Source organism: Crocodylus siamensis, chromosome 1 (assembly GCF_052110815.1).
Source record: "Crocodylus siamensis isolate JL-2025a chromosome 1, ASM5211081v1, whole genome shotgun sequence".
Lineage (NCBI taxonomy): Eukaryota > Metazoa > Chordata > Crocodylia > Crocodylidae > Crocodylus > Crocodylus siamensis.
This window is the reverse complement of record NC_143395.1, coordinates 265,483,127-265,496,173: the sequence shown is the minus strand read 5'-3', so window position 1 is coordinate 265,496,173 and position 13,047 is coordinate 265,483,127. Positions and strand designations below refer to the sequence as shown.

Below are 13,047 nucleotides of genomic sequence, written 5' to 3'. Positions count from 1 at the left end.
GTTGCTCATACTTAAAAGGAATATTGCCATTTGGATGATAAAGTGTACGACCCAAATTAATGCCCAGGACAGGAATGAAAGTGGGGTGGAGCTTCAGCGGAAGCTCTGGAAGAGACTGTCCCTCAGGAGGCACAATCCCTACCAGATCTACATGGCATAGACAGAGGGCATACAAGCTGTGTAATTGTTGTATGTAGCAGGGACTAGAAAATTGTTCAGTTTGTACAGCACCTAGTACAGCACATCCATTTCTTGCCTAGGGTCTCCTCATTGCTATGGCACTACAAATAATCTCAGTAGATGCAGCCTGCTACTTGTAGGCTGGTTTAACCAGCTCTACAGACTGCGAGATAGCCCCCTATCTCCACTCTTCTTCCTACCACTTTTGGGATAAGTTGTGCCCCCGCTAGGTGGATACAGACAAGCCTCTGGACTTCCCCATATGCTGAAGTGGTGATTGTTACTGGTCCTCAGTGTGCTTCTAGGATTTGGATTAAGAAAAGCTTTCTTGAACTCTTCCTCCCAACTGTCAGAACCCACCCCCCAGTGAGAGCTAAGGATAACCTCACATCCTGTTTGCTGAAGTTTTACAAAATCCTGTTGTTCTTAAAGAGTTTCCTTTCTATCAACAACTGGCCTTTTATTTAGGTTTGAAGCATGCCAGCCCATGGTTTGTTTGTTTTTTGTTCTTTTTTTCCCCATGTTCCACTGAAAAGGAGAGTAAATTTGGGAATAGGTGGCAAGGGGAGAAGAAAACCCAGAAAAACAAACAACCCCCCCCCCCCCAACAATTGATTTTCCTTTTGCAATTTTGTTCAAATTGTTGAAAGCAAAACACATTTCAAGTTTTGAAAGAATGCCATGTTTTTTTTCAACAATATTTTGGAAAATATGATCTGTATGGGGATAAGGGCATGGAATTATTACATCCATCCCTACAGCCATGAATGTGACTCGATATAGCTTATCCAGGCCTTTATTTTTCTTGACAGTCTTTTCAATAATTAGAAAGCCCATGGTAACAAAAATAATATCAGACTGCCGCCAGAGGTGATGCAAGCACCTACTCTGGATTCCTTTAAGAGCCAATCAGACATTTATCTTGCTGGGATCCTGTGACTCCAGTTGACTTCCTGCTCCTGGGGAAGGGGCCTGGACTCGATGATCTTCCGAGGTCCCTTCCAGCCCTAATGTCTATGAAAACTATGAAATCCCCACTTAAAGATGAATCATTGTATAAAATATTTTAGGTATCTTTTTGTAATGAATGCACATTATTTAAAATTGTAGAACCCTGACTGATTGAATGCATTGAACTCTACTGTTTTGATAGTATTGGCTTAAATATCACCAAGGAAACAAAGACCATAAGGACCCCTACGCTAGGAAAATGACCCATTGCTGAAATGGCTGTTAGCAAAAGGCTTTCTTCCACTGCAACAGGGACAGGAAACTGCTTAGTTACTAGTGTAGATCAGATCAAACTGAATATCAAAATGACACTAGTAACCTACAGTGTAGGATATTACTAAATTGGAAGTTATTTCCCTTTTACACTAACAATTAAGCTATTTTCAAAGGACAGGGGGCTATTTTTGACATCCAGAGGTAGTAGAGTAGAATAAGGTCTACACTTTATTGGGTAAAATCTGAGAACAAAGATGACTTACTATTCAAATCTTTAATTAGCAGAAAGGTGAACTACCAGCATAACAAGTCTCCACTTTCTGATACTTACGATTCCTTTGAGGAAAGGAAAGTGTAGCAGGGAGAGGACAAAAAAAAAGCTCAATGCATAGTCAGTAGACTAAGGCAAATAAGAAAAATAAGTTTATATGCAAGTTACAAGACTCACTAGACCAGATTCTAATCATAATACCATGATAATAAAGAACAATCATAAATGTAGAGTAATGTGTATTTCCCCAGTGGTAATGAAGGTCAGAATCTTTTCCACTGAGCTCTACTCCTTTGCGCATTTTCGATAAAGGAGGAAAAATAAAAATCAATTGCCTGTGGCTTACAAATTTGTTCTTATGAGCTTAAAGCCTGTGGCTTACCAATTTGTTCTTGAGTATTAAAAACAAATTGAGTATTTCCCCCATAATTCAATATATGCCAAACATTTTGTCCAGGGCACTAGAGGAACTGGAGCTACTCCTAATGTTACAGAGATTTCAAAGTTCATTATCTAACAGCTTGTCTACATAAAGAAATAGCTAGAAAGAGCTACTGCAGAATAATTTTCTGGTGATTAGTGGTGGCTTTATTCCAGAATAATTACTCTGCTTTAAAATGGCACTAATTTTTCCTGGAATACTTTTATTCCAGAGTAGTATATTCACACAGGAAGCTCTTCTGGTCAGTGTCCTTGTGCAGACAAGCTCTCAAGCAGATGCTTTCTTTATCAGTCAATATAGATTTTATATCAATATAAGGACTTAATTAAATTCAGTGAGCTTCCAATAAGGTCTATAGTTAAACTATTAAATAGTTCTATGGCTAAGGCATCCTATTTAATGTGACTGAAATATACAGTGTAGTTTAGCACTCAAAATAAATGCATCAAAATGTAAAACTACAATACCTGTTAAAGAAAAATGGGGATTACTACATTTTTTTCTTTTTTAAAAAAACATAATGCACAGATAAATGATCTTTATTCAGAGGTATGGCAAGAGAATATTTCACCTCAGTTTTGGAAACTAAAACTCTTAACAGTTTAAAAGGCATAATTTGATTGTAATTCTGAAAGCTATTCTAAAAGCAATAGCTTTAATAAAAATGTAATGTCATAACTTGAATATTTTATTATTGAATACAAAAATACTATCTATGTAAAAACAATAAGTTAGTTTATTTACAGTGCTGTACACTATTCTGCTCTAGGATTTCCTTTGCATTTAATTTATTTGTATATTATACATGCCTTTATAATTTTGCACAAAGCATCTCCAGCAGCATGTCATCCATGTTCACTGTGCCAATGATAGGCCTAAAGAATAGTTCAGCAATTACATTAGCATTAATGGATCTCAGCAAGGAAAGAGCAACATTCAGCTTGGCAAATCTGGCCTGGTCCCCTCTGTGAATCAGTCTGACATGTTCATTTAAAGCTTGCTGTGCTTCTCTCTGCAGTCCCTGGATGTACTGTGTACACTGCAGCCCTGGTAGATCTGAAAGAAAAATAGAACGTTAAACTTCTGTTTACAAAATTATCTAAACAACAATTAAAAATGACTCTTCTTGTCAAGTGTCAGCTAACTGGCAACTCATACATGTTGCTATTAAAGGTTTCTTGAATAGGGAAACAAATCAAGTGTTTTGACTGAACCTGAAACTTTTTAAACAGTGAAAATTACATATCCAGTGCACATAGATTTTACTAGTGTAAACTTCTCCCAATTGCTCCTCTGTACATGCAAAACTGTTTTTTATTCTGCAACATAAATGAGTACTGAAAAATATTGCTTCTAATTGTTTTAAAAATAAAGCATGTAGTACAGGGGATAACATACAGACTACCGCTATGAATTGTGGCCAATAAAAACCCACAAGGTGCCAAATGTGACATAAATAGCAAGACATAACAATAAAAGGAACTAATGGGCTAACTTGTTGACCATTAGGAAATGCATTATTCATGCTTAATATGTCCTGCTGGCAACTTCATTGTGGAACTATTCAATTGAATAGTGTTAACTCTAAAATGGGTTTGGAGTTTTGCTGGCGTATGAGGGATGTTTTAACCATGATGGTCCAGAAACTGTGAGAGGCAAGGATTTCTTAAGGTGGTCTCTTCTATTGGACCAGCTGTGCAGTTGGGATAGTTAGACAAGCTTTTAAATGCAAGACATTCTGTCTCAGATCTGATTGTTTTCCTATCTAACACAACAAAATACAGAAAATAGTCACTGGGAGTATAGGTGTCTTCTTTTTTGATCTAACAGTTTGATGGTACAAGTACAAAAATACCAGTATCAGAGTCAAAAGCACAACAGAGAGATGGGTCTTAAAAATATATAAATCAACTGTTTAGCAAGTTGTTTTCTTTGTATCATGGACTTCACAGGTATGCCCGGACTGGTAGGGAAAATGTCTTCATTTCATCCAATTCACATGCTTCTTTTAGAATCTTAAGATTGAAGTTAAATTTCCTTTTTTCAACCCTTCCCACACAAGCATGTCCAGAACCATTTGTTTATCTTATCCCTGGTTCCAAGTTGCCCACCAGTTCTGTAAAGAAGATTGCTCTCTAAAGAGTCCTTCTAGAAACAGTTACTTCCTGAGGTCTGTCAGTCAGGTATATCTTAATCTATTTGGTGGATGCTTTGTTGCTAATGGGTGATGCTATTTTTCTATTCTGACATCATGTGGCCTGAAGCTAAACAACTCACAGGCATATGTCTGTTGCATCACTGCTGTCACTTTTGCTAACCACCTTTATTAACCAAAGAATGAGATAGTTTGTTTTTTTTAAATGAGCATATTACAATGAAGACATGGAAGCATAAGAAAAACACCAAACCTACACTGCAACAGTGTAAAGGTGGTGAACTAGCATGTGTGTGACTAGAGGGTATATGTAAAGATATGACTTTTTTTTGGTTCCAGTGACAGATTAGAGTGAGTGGAAATGCTGCTGGTTCTCAGAGGCAGCTCTTCCACACCTGGCTTGCCAGCTGCTGTCCTACTAAAGGCTGCTCTGCCAGGGCTCCCTGCCAACATCTGGAAAAACCAAGGACTGGTGGGGTGGGTGTGGAGGATAGCATGTGTGGATGCAAGAAAATGTGTGTGTGTCAGTGCACCTGGGGCTGGGGGAGCGTGTGTGTGTGTGCATGGCTTGAGGAAGAGAAGGGGAGTGTGTGTGTTTGTGGGGCTGGGGAAGAGAGGGAGAGGGTGGTGGTTTATGTGTGGGTGGGAGGGGAGACCGAGTGTGGGGAGGCTTGGGAAGAGCAGAAGACTGTGTTGAGCTGGCAGAGAGGGGGACATGGGGATAGGGAGAGCCTGTGTGTGTGGTTGGGGAAGGGAGAGAAAAAATGTGTGCATCTGTATCCCTCTCGGCCTTTCAGCTCAGATCAAGCTCCTATGCTTACCTGGCAGGGGAAACACCGTGACCACCAAAGCAATCTTCCTAGTTGCACCCAGGGACAACCACTCTTGGCATGGGGGTAGTACCCACAAAGTGGGAAGATCTTGGCTTTATACCCACTTCATGGAAGTGGGAGACTTGCTCTGTGGCCGAGGTCGGGGGCACCCGAACCCCAAGCCTCCAGGCTTGGGCCGGCACAGACACCCGCCACCAGACTGGGAGAGGTGGACGCCCCGGCTGGGGGCGGAGGCCGTGTGCCGGTAGCGGGGCCACTGACGGGACTGGGCCGACGCGTGGAGCTGGAAGCGGTTTGGCGCGGAACGCGGGAAACTAACAGTAACATTTCAAACGAGGTCCGTGTGCGGGGGCTGGGGGCGCTCCCCGCGACTCACCCGGGTTGAAGAGCACGGCGCCCTTGAGATAGGCGTACTCCTTGGGGCCGATGTCCAGGCTCCAGCACTTGGCCAGGACGCCGTGCAGGGCCTGCAGGTCGGCAGCGGGCGGCGGCGGCGGGCGGGCGGTTAGGATGCGTTGCAGCATGCTGGGCTGGGCCGCCTCGTGTGCAGGCAGCGCCACGCCGTCCTGCGCCAGCCCCAGCACCAGCAGCGGCGCCCAGGCGGCGCGCACCAGCACCAGCTGCTCGGCCAGCGGCAGCTGCTGGAAGCAGGGCACCCCCTTCACGAAGCGCAGCGTCTTCACCAGAACGGCCGCCGCCGCCGCCCTCTCGCCGCCCGCCACGCCCCGGCCCCGGCTCCGGCTCCGGGCGCCGCACGAGCAGCCCGGCCCCGCGCCCCGCGGCTGCTCCTCGCTGCGCAAGATGTGGTAGAGGATGCTGCCCTGCCGCCGCCCGCCCGCGCAACACCGCCCGCGGCCCACGCACGCCATGGGGCTGCGCTGCCGCCGCCGCCGCGCCGCCGCCTTATGTAGCGCCCGGGCGCGGGGGCTCCTCCTCCGCCGCCGCCCCCCCGAGACCCGCCTGCGCCTGGTGCGCTCTGTCCCAGACTAACGAAATACCAACTACACACGGCGAAGAAAAGGCAAACAAGGCTGTAACTGAGTCTCTCTCTTTTCGTTGCTCGCTGCAAGTCAGCCATGGGTGAGAATTGGGGGTGGGGGGGAATAAAGTTGGGCTCAGAAAAATCATCGCATCTGCCCCTTGGGACCCAGTGATCTCGCAAGATCCCTTTCAGCCCCAGTGGCTGCAAAATCTCTACGGGCATAGGCAGGGCAGATGCGAGCTCTTTTCTCAGCCCACCTACATACTAGCTGGACACAACGCAAGTAAGTCTGCAACTAGGTCTTATTCTTTGCTCTGTGTTGCTCGCTGTAAGCCGTCCGTGAGTGAGAATGGGAGGAAAAAATGTAGCTGAGCTAAGAAAAGAGATCACATCACTAAAGACATAGGTAGGCAAGGTTCATTGGGGTGATGGGGGTCTCTTTTCTTAGACCACCTAACTAGTATTTAAACCTTAGGCCAACTAAATAGTTTTACTTTATTTTAAATACTGTTTAGTTGGTCTAAGAAAAGAGATCCCATCTCTAAGGCCATTGGCAGGCAAGGTTCTGTGGGGAGATGGGATCTCTTTACTTAGACCAACCAAATGCCAACTAAACACGGGGGAAAATATTGCAAATAAATCTCTTGCTTGTTTACTTTCTGTTGTTCACTGTAAGTTGTCTACGAATGAGAACGGGGGGAAATGTAGTTGAGCTAAAAAAAAAAAAAGATCACATTTTTAAGGACATAGGCAGGCAAAGTTCTTTGGGTAGATGTGATATCTTTTCCTAGCTCAGTTAATTTTTTTTCCCAATTCTCACTCGTAGATGACTCACAGTGAGCAATAGAAAGTAAAGAAAAAGAAACGGTTGCAGACTTACGCCTTTTTCAAAGTTTAGTTGGTATTTAGTTGGACTAAGAAAAGAGATCACATCTACCCAAAGAACCTTGCCTGCTTATGTCCTTAAAGATGTGATCTCTTTTCTTAGACCAACTAAATACCAACTGAACACGAAAAAAATGCAGATAAGTCTGCAAATAAGTCTCTTTCTTATTTAGTGTCTGTTGTTTGCTGTAAGTTGTCTGAGTGAGAATTGGGAAAAAATTTAATTGGGCTAAGAAAAGAGACCACATTTAAAAAGGACATAGGCAGACAAGGTTCTTTGGGTAGAGACATGATCTCTTTTCCTAGACAAACTAAATAGTATTTAAAATAAAATAAGATAATACTGTTTAGTTGGTTGAAGGAAAGAGATCACATTTACCTAAAGAATTTGCCTGCCTCTGTCCTTTAACCAACATGGTTACGACCAGCACCCCTGAATGTGACTAATGTGACTGAAATAGACAATGTAGTTTGCTGCTCAAAATAAATGCATTATGAAGTCAAATGACTTGTTAAAGCGGGGGAAAAAATAAGAATTGCTTCTTTTTGGGAAATGGCTGCTTCCCCACAGCATTGATGGGTCTTAAATATGAAATGATCATTTTGGAAGCTCAAAATGATCGTCTTTGCTGAAAAACTATGGGACAGTGGGGGGGAAAATATAAATAAGCTTGCAAACAAGTCTGCAAATACATCTTTCCTATCTACTGTATATTGCTCGCTGCAAGTCATCAGTGAATGAGAACTGGGCCATCAAAGTTGAAGCATCTCTTTATTTTTAAGCAAGCCATTATAAAGTACTGACTACAAACCCCAAAGGCTGTTAAGACTCATTTTGAGTAACTTGTTTTTTGCATATGCTGCATTAATTAGCTGCCTCAAATTGTTGTACATTTTGAACACTTGCTATTGTTGGTTGTACTAGCCAATTGCCCATCAATAATGATGGAGCGGGGGGAGGCGGCTGGGGACAGAGGCCCACTCCCCCGGTTTCCCCCTCCTCTCCCCACTGCACTGTAGCTGGGGCCAGAGCTGCACCCCCATCAACTCCATCGCCGTCACCTGCAGGATAGGGATGGGGCAGAGGCCCAAGGCCAATCCTCACCCCCACCAGTTTGGGGCCAGGACCACTCGCCCCACCTCAACCCAGGGGATCGGCAGTTGTCGCAGGCCAGCTGGGCACTGTGAGTATATTAATTTAGTTGCAGACTGACTGAGCACTGCAACTTTATTAGCCACTGGGCTTTTTGGTTTGGGTTCAAGGAGGTGATGTTGGGAGGAAAGCAATGACAAGTTTTACTATAAAAAAGAATGAATTTTACTTATAACAGCAAAAGATATAGTTTGCATATATGACAGTTAATAAAAAGGTTAAGTTAATAAACAGATAATAAACACAGTACAAGTTAAAATTGTCAGTGATAATAAAAACAGACAGAGAAATTAACTAAGAGTTCCTACTTGGTTAGTAACTTATTGATAGTCTTTCAGTTTTAGGTACACTTCAAGTTGATTTAGGAAAGTCAGATCCACGCTATCGGAGGGAGAACCTGGGGAAGGTCCCTCAGTCAGGATCTGGTCCTTGCTCACACAGGGAGTAAGAGATCCGGGGGCAGGGGACAGCAATGACCCTTCTGTTCTGTCCTTCCTGCAGGTTACTTAACATGCGTGTTCTATTATATCTTGTCTATCCTAATTTGTTGACTTTCTAGACACTCATAATTTTATTCTATAGCTGTTATCCTATAGGGTTAAAAGGTGTTAGAAATCATTGTAATAAGTCACTGCCTAAGCTTGGGTTTACCCAATAAGCACATCACACCACATCACTTTGGGGTCTGAGATTAACATGTTCCCACCCAAGTTCAGCCCACTATGTTAATTATACCTTGTGGTTAGATCCGTTAATTTTGCTGAATTTAAGCGAAAAATTATTAAATCGGCTAGATTTGCAGTTTTATTCTTCATAGATTTCATAGACATTAGGGCTGGAAGGGACCTCGGAAGATCATCGAGTCCAGCCCCCCACCCAAAGGGCAGGAAGTCAGCTGGGGTCATAGGATCCTAGCAAGATAAGCATCCAATTTGCTCTTGAAGGTGTTCAGTGTAGGTGCTTGAACCACCTCCGATGGCAGGCTGTTCCAGACCTTGGGGGCTTGGAAAGTAAAGAATTTCTTCCTTATGTCCAGCCTGAAACGGTCTCACAGTAATTTATGACCGTTTGACCTTGTCATCCGTTGGGGCGCTCTGGTGAACAAACGTTCCCCCAGATCCTGGTGGTCACCCCTGATAAACTTATAGGTGGCCATCAGATCACCCCTGAGCCTGCGCTTTTCCAGGCTAAAGAGCCCCATGGCTCTCAGCCTGTCATCGTAAGATCTGTTTTCCTGACCTCTGATCATGCGCGTGGCTCTCCTCTGGACTCTCTCAAGCTTCTCCACATCCTTTTTGAATTGTGGAGCCCAAAACTGGACGCAGTACAAGGGGAGAATGACGTCCCGGGATTTGCTCGAGAAGCATCTATGGATGCAAGCCAGCGTTTTGGTTGCTTTAGTAGCCGCAGCATCGCATTACAGACTTATGTTCATCTTGTGGTCAATGATGACCCCCAAGTCTCTTTCTTCCGTAGCGGTAGCCAGCGTAGCACTACCTAGCCTATAAGGATGCTGCAGGTTTTTTTCCCAAGGTGGAGAACCTTGCATTTTTCGGTGTTAAACACCATCAGGTTCTTGTCCGCCCATTTGCTGAGCCTGTCCAGGTCAGCCTGGATCACCCGCCTGTCTTCTGGCATGGATGCTTTGCCCCAAAGTTTGGCATCATTGGCGAACTTGGCCAGTCCACTCCTGACTCCAATGTCCACATCATTAATGAAGATGTTAAACAATATGGGTCCAAGGACAGAGCTTTGGGGGACCCCACTGATCACAGGACACCCTGATGAGTGACTGCCATCAATTACAACCCTCTGGGTCCAACCACGGAGCGAATTCTTTAGTTCTGCTTTTTAAAACTCATGCTGTCTCAAGACTAGTGCAAACAGCTATATGCAGTTCTTATGGGTTATACTCCAGACAGACAGGAAACATTTTTATAAGCTCTATTTCAGATAACTTCACCAGACCCTACCCCCCACCCCTCCGTTTCAGGGCTGGGCTGGTCCAGGCCGCTCCTCCCCCCCACCCACAACTCACTGTTTGGGCCCGGGGCCCCCCCTCACCCTCTCTGCCACTATTTCGGGGTTGGGCTTGCTCTTCCCATTCCCCCACATCGGCCCGAGTTGGCTGGTCCCCACCCCCCACCGCAGCAGTGGTCTGGCTTCTCCCCACCCCCACCTCAGGCCGGCTCCTCTCCTCTTGCTTGCCATCACTGGCCTTCCCCCCATCCCCCCCGCATCGGGAGGGAGCAGTATGGGAGAGAGAGGGAGCCAGGGCAGCAATGGTGGCCTCCGCCCTCGTATTCTGTATTCGCTGCCTGCAGGGAACGGGGGGCAGCGAGCAGACAGACAGCCCCACTACAGCTTTTATAATATTAGAACATTGTACAGTGGTTGCAGTTGTCATACAAATACCATAATTATCATACACTTGGCAGCACTGCTCCTTCATAGCTGTGCCCAGTGATTTCATGTGTGGAGGGCACAGTACTGAAGGAGAAGCCAGGATCATGGGGCAAAATCCTTATGGAATCACACCCCTGCTGCCACCAGAGGACTCCTCTCATTCAGTGTTGGCCGGTGTACAATAATAATCATAAATAATTTCAGCCCTTGTGTGATCAATAATAATAAAATAATAGTATTCAAAATGTACAATAATTCTTGAGGCAGCTAATTGATGCAGCATATACAAAACTCTAGTCACTCTCAGGGAGTGTTAACCAACTTTGTGACTTGCTGTTAGCACTTGCTTATGACTGCTTGCTTCAAAAGAAAGAAATGCTTCATCTTTGATCCAGTTCTCACTCGCTTACTGGCAAGTCCAGTGAGCAACATAAAGTAAATAAGAAGAAGACTTATTTGCATACTCATTTGTATATTTTTTTTTAGTGTACAGTAGTTTTTCAGCAAATACAATATTTTTAAGCTTCCAATACAGTAATTTTGCATTTAAGACCTGGCAATGCTAACTCTTCTGAAATTATTCTGGGCAGGGCAGTGAAGGCAGCTTTAGCCTCATGGCTGGGCAGTCAGAGAAGGTTTCTAGACCAAGGGTGTGACTGTTCCAAACTCCAAGCTGGCACTAACACCAATCACAATTTTTGCAGCTCACAGAAAAAGGTGTAACAAGGTCCTTAGTCTATGTGAGAACATCATAAGAACATAAGGTTTGCCGTTATACTGGGTCAGACCCTAGGTCCATCCTGCCCATCTTGTCTATCCCTGGTTGTCCAGGCCCCAGCACTTGGCCAGGAAAAGCACTGGGGAAAGGTGATGGCTAAGTGCCATGAAAGGTGCTGCGAGACAACATCCAGGGCATCACCGAAGTGGCCATTTGCTGCCTGGCTCGGTGCAAAGTGCATCTCCAGCATCTCAGTGAGGAGGTGTGCAGGGTGTCAAAGGTCTTTCCATGATCTGCAACACCATCACCCACACTGAGTGCTCATGGACACAGCCTATGCCTGAAGTGCCAGGGTTGTATTCTGTATGGTTTCAGCAACAGAGTCCCTCTGCTTACAGAAAAAAAAATCTAGCCCTCTGTCATGCAGTGGCAGAAAGCAAAAGGTGAAAGGGAGAGCAAACTGGGTATGGTCAGGGGTATTTTTTTCCACCATGGTTACCTTTATCTCTCTCTTACTTGCAGCCTCCAGCATTTAGGGTCTAGGAAGTTAGGATTCTAAGGCTGTGTCCCTAATTCCCTTTTACACTTCAGACTAACAAAAAGAACATTTTTCCTCCACACAGCATGTCTTTAAAGTGTGGCATTCATTGCTGCTCCATGTAGGGCAGTTTGTCCAGGTTAAAAAAAAAAGTGTGGGGGGGATAGATTGAACAAATTCTTGGAGGGAAAGTGACATTACTTGCTACTGAGCATGGGAGTTAAGGATACAGCATCTGAATCAGAACTTCCTAGACCTTAAATGTTGGAGGCTGCAAGTAGGAGAGGAACAGTGGGAGGGGGGAAAAAACCCTGATTCACTCCCTTTCAGCATCTGCTCTCTGCCTCTTTGAAACAGGAGACTGGACAAGATGGATTTATAGTCTGACCCAGTAAATGGCAGTTCTTATGTTCTTATGATGTTCTTATGTAGACTGACTGACTGACTCTGAGCTGCTTAAGCTGTCCTGAACAAGAGCCTAATGGAGAGAGCCAGTCGAGAGCCTCTAAGAGCTGATCAGTCCCGAAGGTGCACCTGTACCCTGACTTTGGGCCTGTGGTTCTCAGCCAGGGTGCCCTGAGATGCTTTGCAGGGTGCTGCTAGAATTGCTAGCACAATTCACTGGATTAAACCCAGAGGTTGCAAAAAAGGAACCCGTAGGGGTAAAACCATTCTGCCTGGCTACAGGCTTTCAAAATTCCTTGCACAGAATTATCTACTTGTTTTTCTGTAGTCAAAAACCAAAATCTGGCATTTTCCAAGGGGTGTCTTGAATCTATTAAGGCAGGGGTGGGCAAAATATGGCCCTCAGGCCAGATTTGGGCTACAGGCCCCTAAATAATTAATATAAATCTGCCCTTGGTTCTTGTAAAAACTGACAGTAACCAGGGGCAGTAGGACCCACGGGAAGCCCTGGCAGTCTCCCACAACAGCAGCCCCAGCAGGGACTTTTGGCTGGGGATCACATGGCTGCAGTGGCCAGAAACTCAGGTAAAGGGGGGAGGGAAGGAGCCTGGGAAAAAGTGGCCCAGGGAAAAGCTGACCGTGGGGAAATGCGGCCCCTAACCTGCCCTGTGGCTAGTGCCCCACACTGCAGGCACAGGCAGCCCCAGGCAGGCTGTGAGCAGCTGTAGCGCAGGTCACTGGCCATGGGGCAAGCGAGGGGCCGCTTTTCCCCCCCACTGCCAGCCTGGGCCCCACCAACTCCAAGCTCGCCTACTGGGGCTGCGTATGGTGGCAGCAGCTACAGCCCCCCCC

The 13,047-nt window shown here is 45.2% G+C and overlaps 1 protein-coding gene across 1 annotated transcript; it reads right to left on the bottom strand.

The window, feature by feature from the left end:
- Window positions 1–1,589: 1,589 nt before the first annotated feature.
- Window positions 1,590–6,079, bottom strand: NR0B1 (nuclear receptor subfamily 0 group B member 1). Its single transcript, XM_090031646.1, has 2 exons — window positions 5,485–6,079; window positions 1,590–3,176 (listed from the first exon to the last, which is right to left on the bottom strand). Exons 1-2 carry the CDS (start codon window positions 5,975–5,977, stop codon window positions 2,932–2,934), a joined length of 738 nt encoding a protein of 245 aa, XP_089887772.1. The 5' UTR covers window positions 5,978–6,079; the 3' UTR covers window positions 1,590–2,931.
- Window positions 6,080–13,047: the final 6,968 nt, after the last annotated feature.

What these genes read in the sequence shown, in the direction of transcription:
- NR0B1 (XM_090031646.1), bottom strand. Translation starts at nt 5,977, where the DNA reads ATGGCGTGCGTGGGCCGCGGGCGGTGTTGCGCGGGCGGGCGGCGGCAG. An exon ending in CGCCGTGCTCTTCAACCCGG is followed by an intron (nt 3,177 to 5,484) that starts GTGAGTCGCGGG and finishes TTTTTCTTTCAG; the next exon opens with ATCTACCAGGGCTGCAGTGT.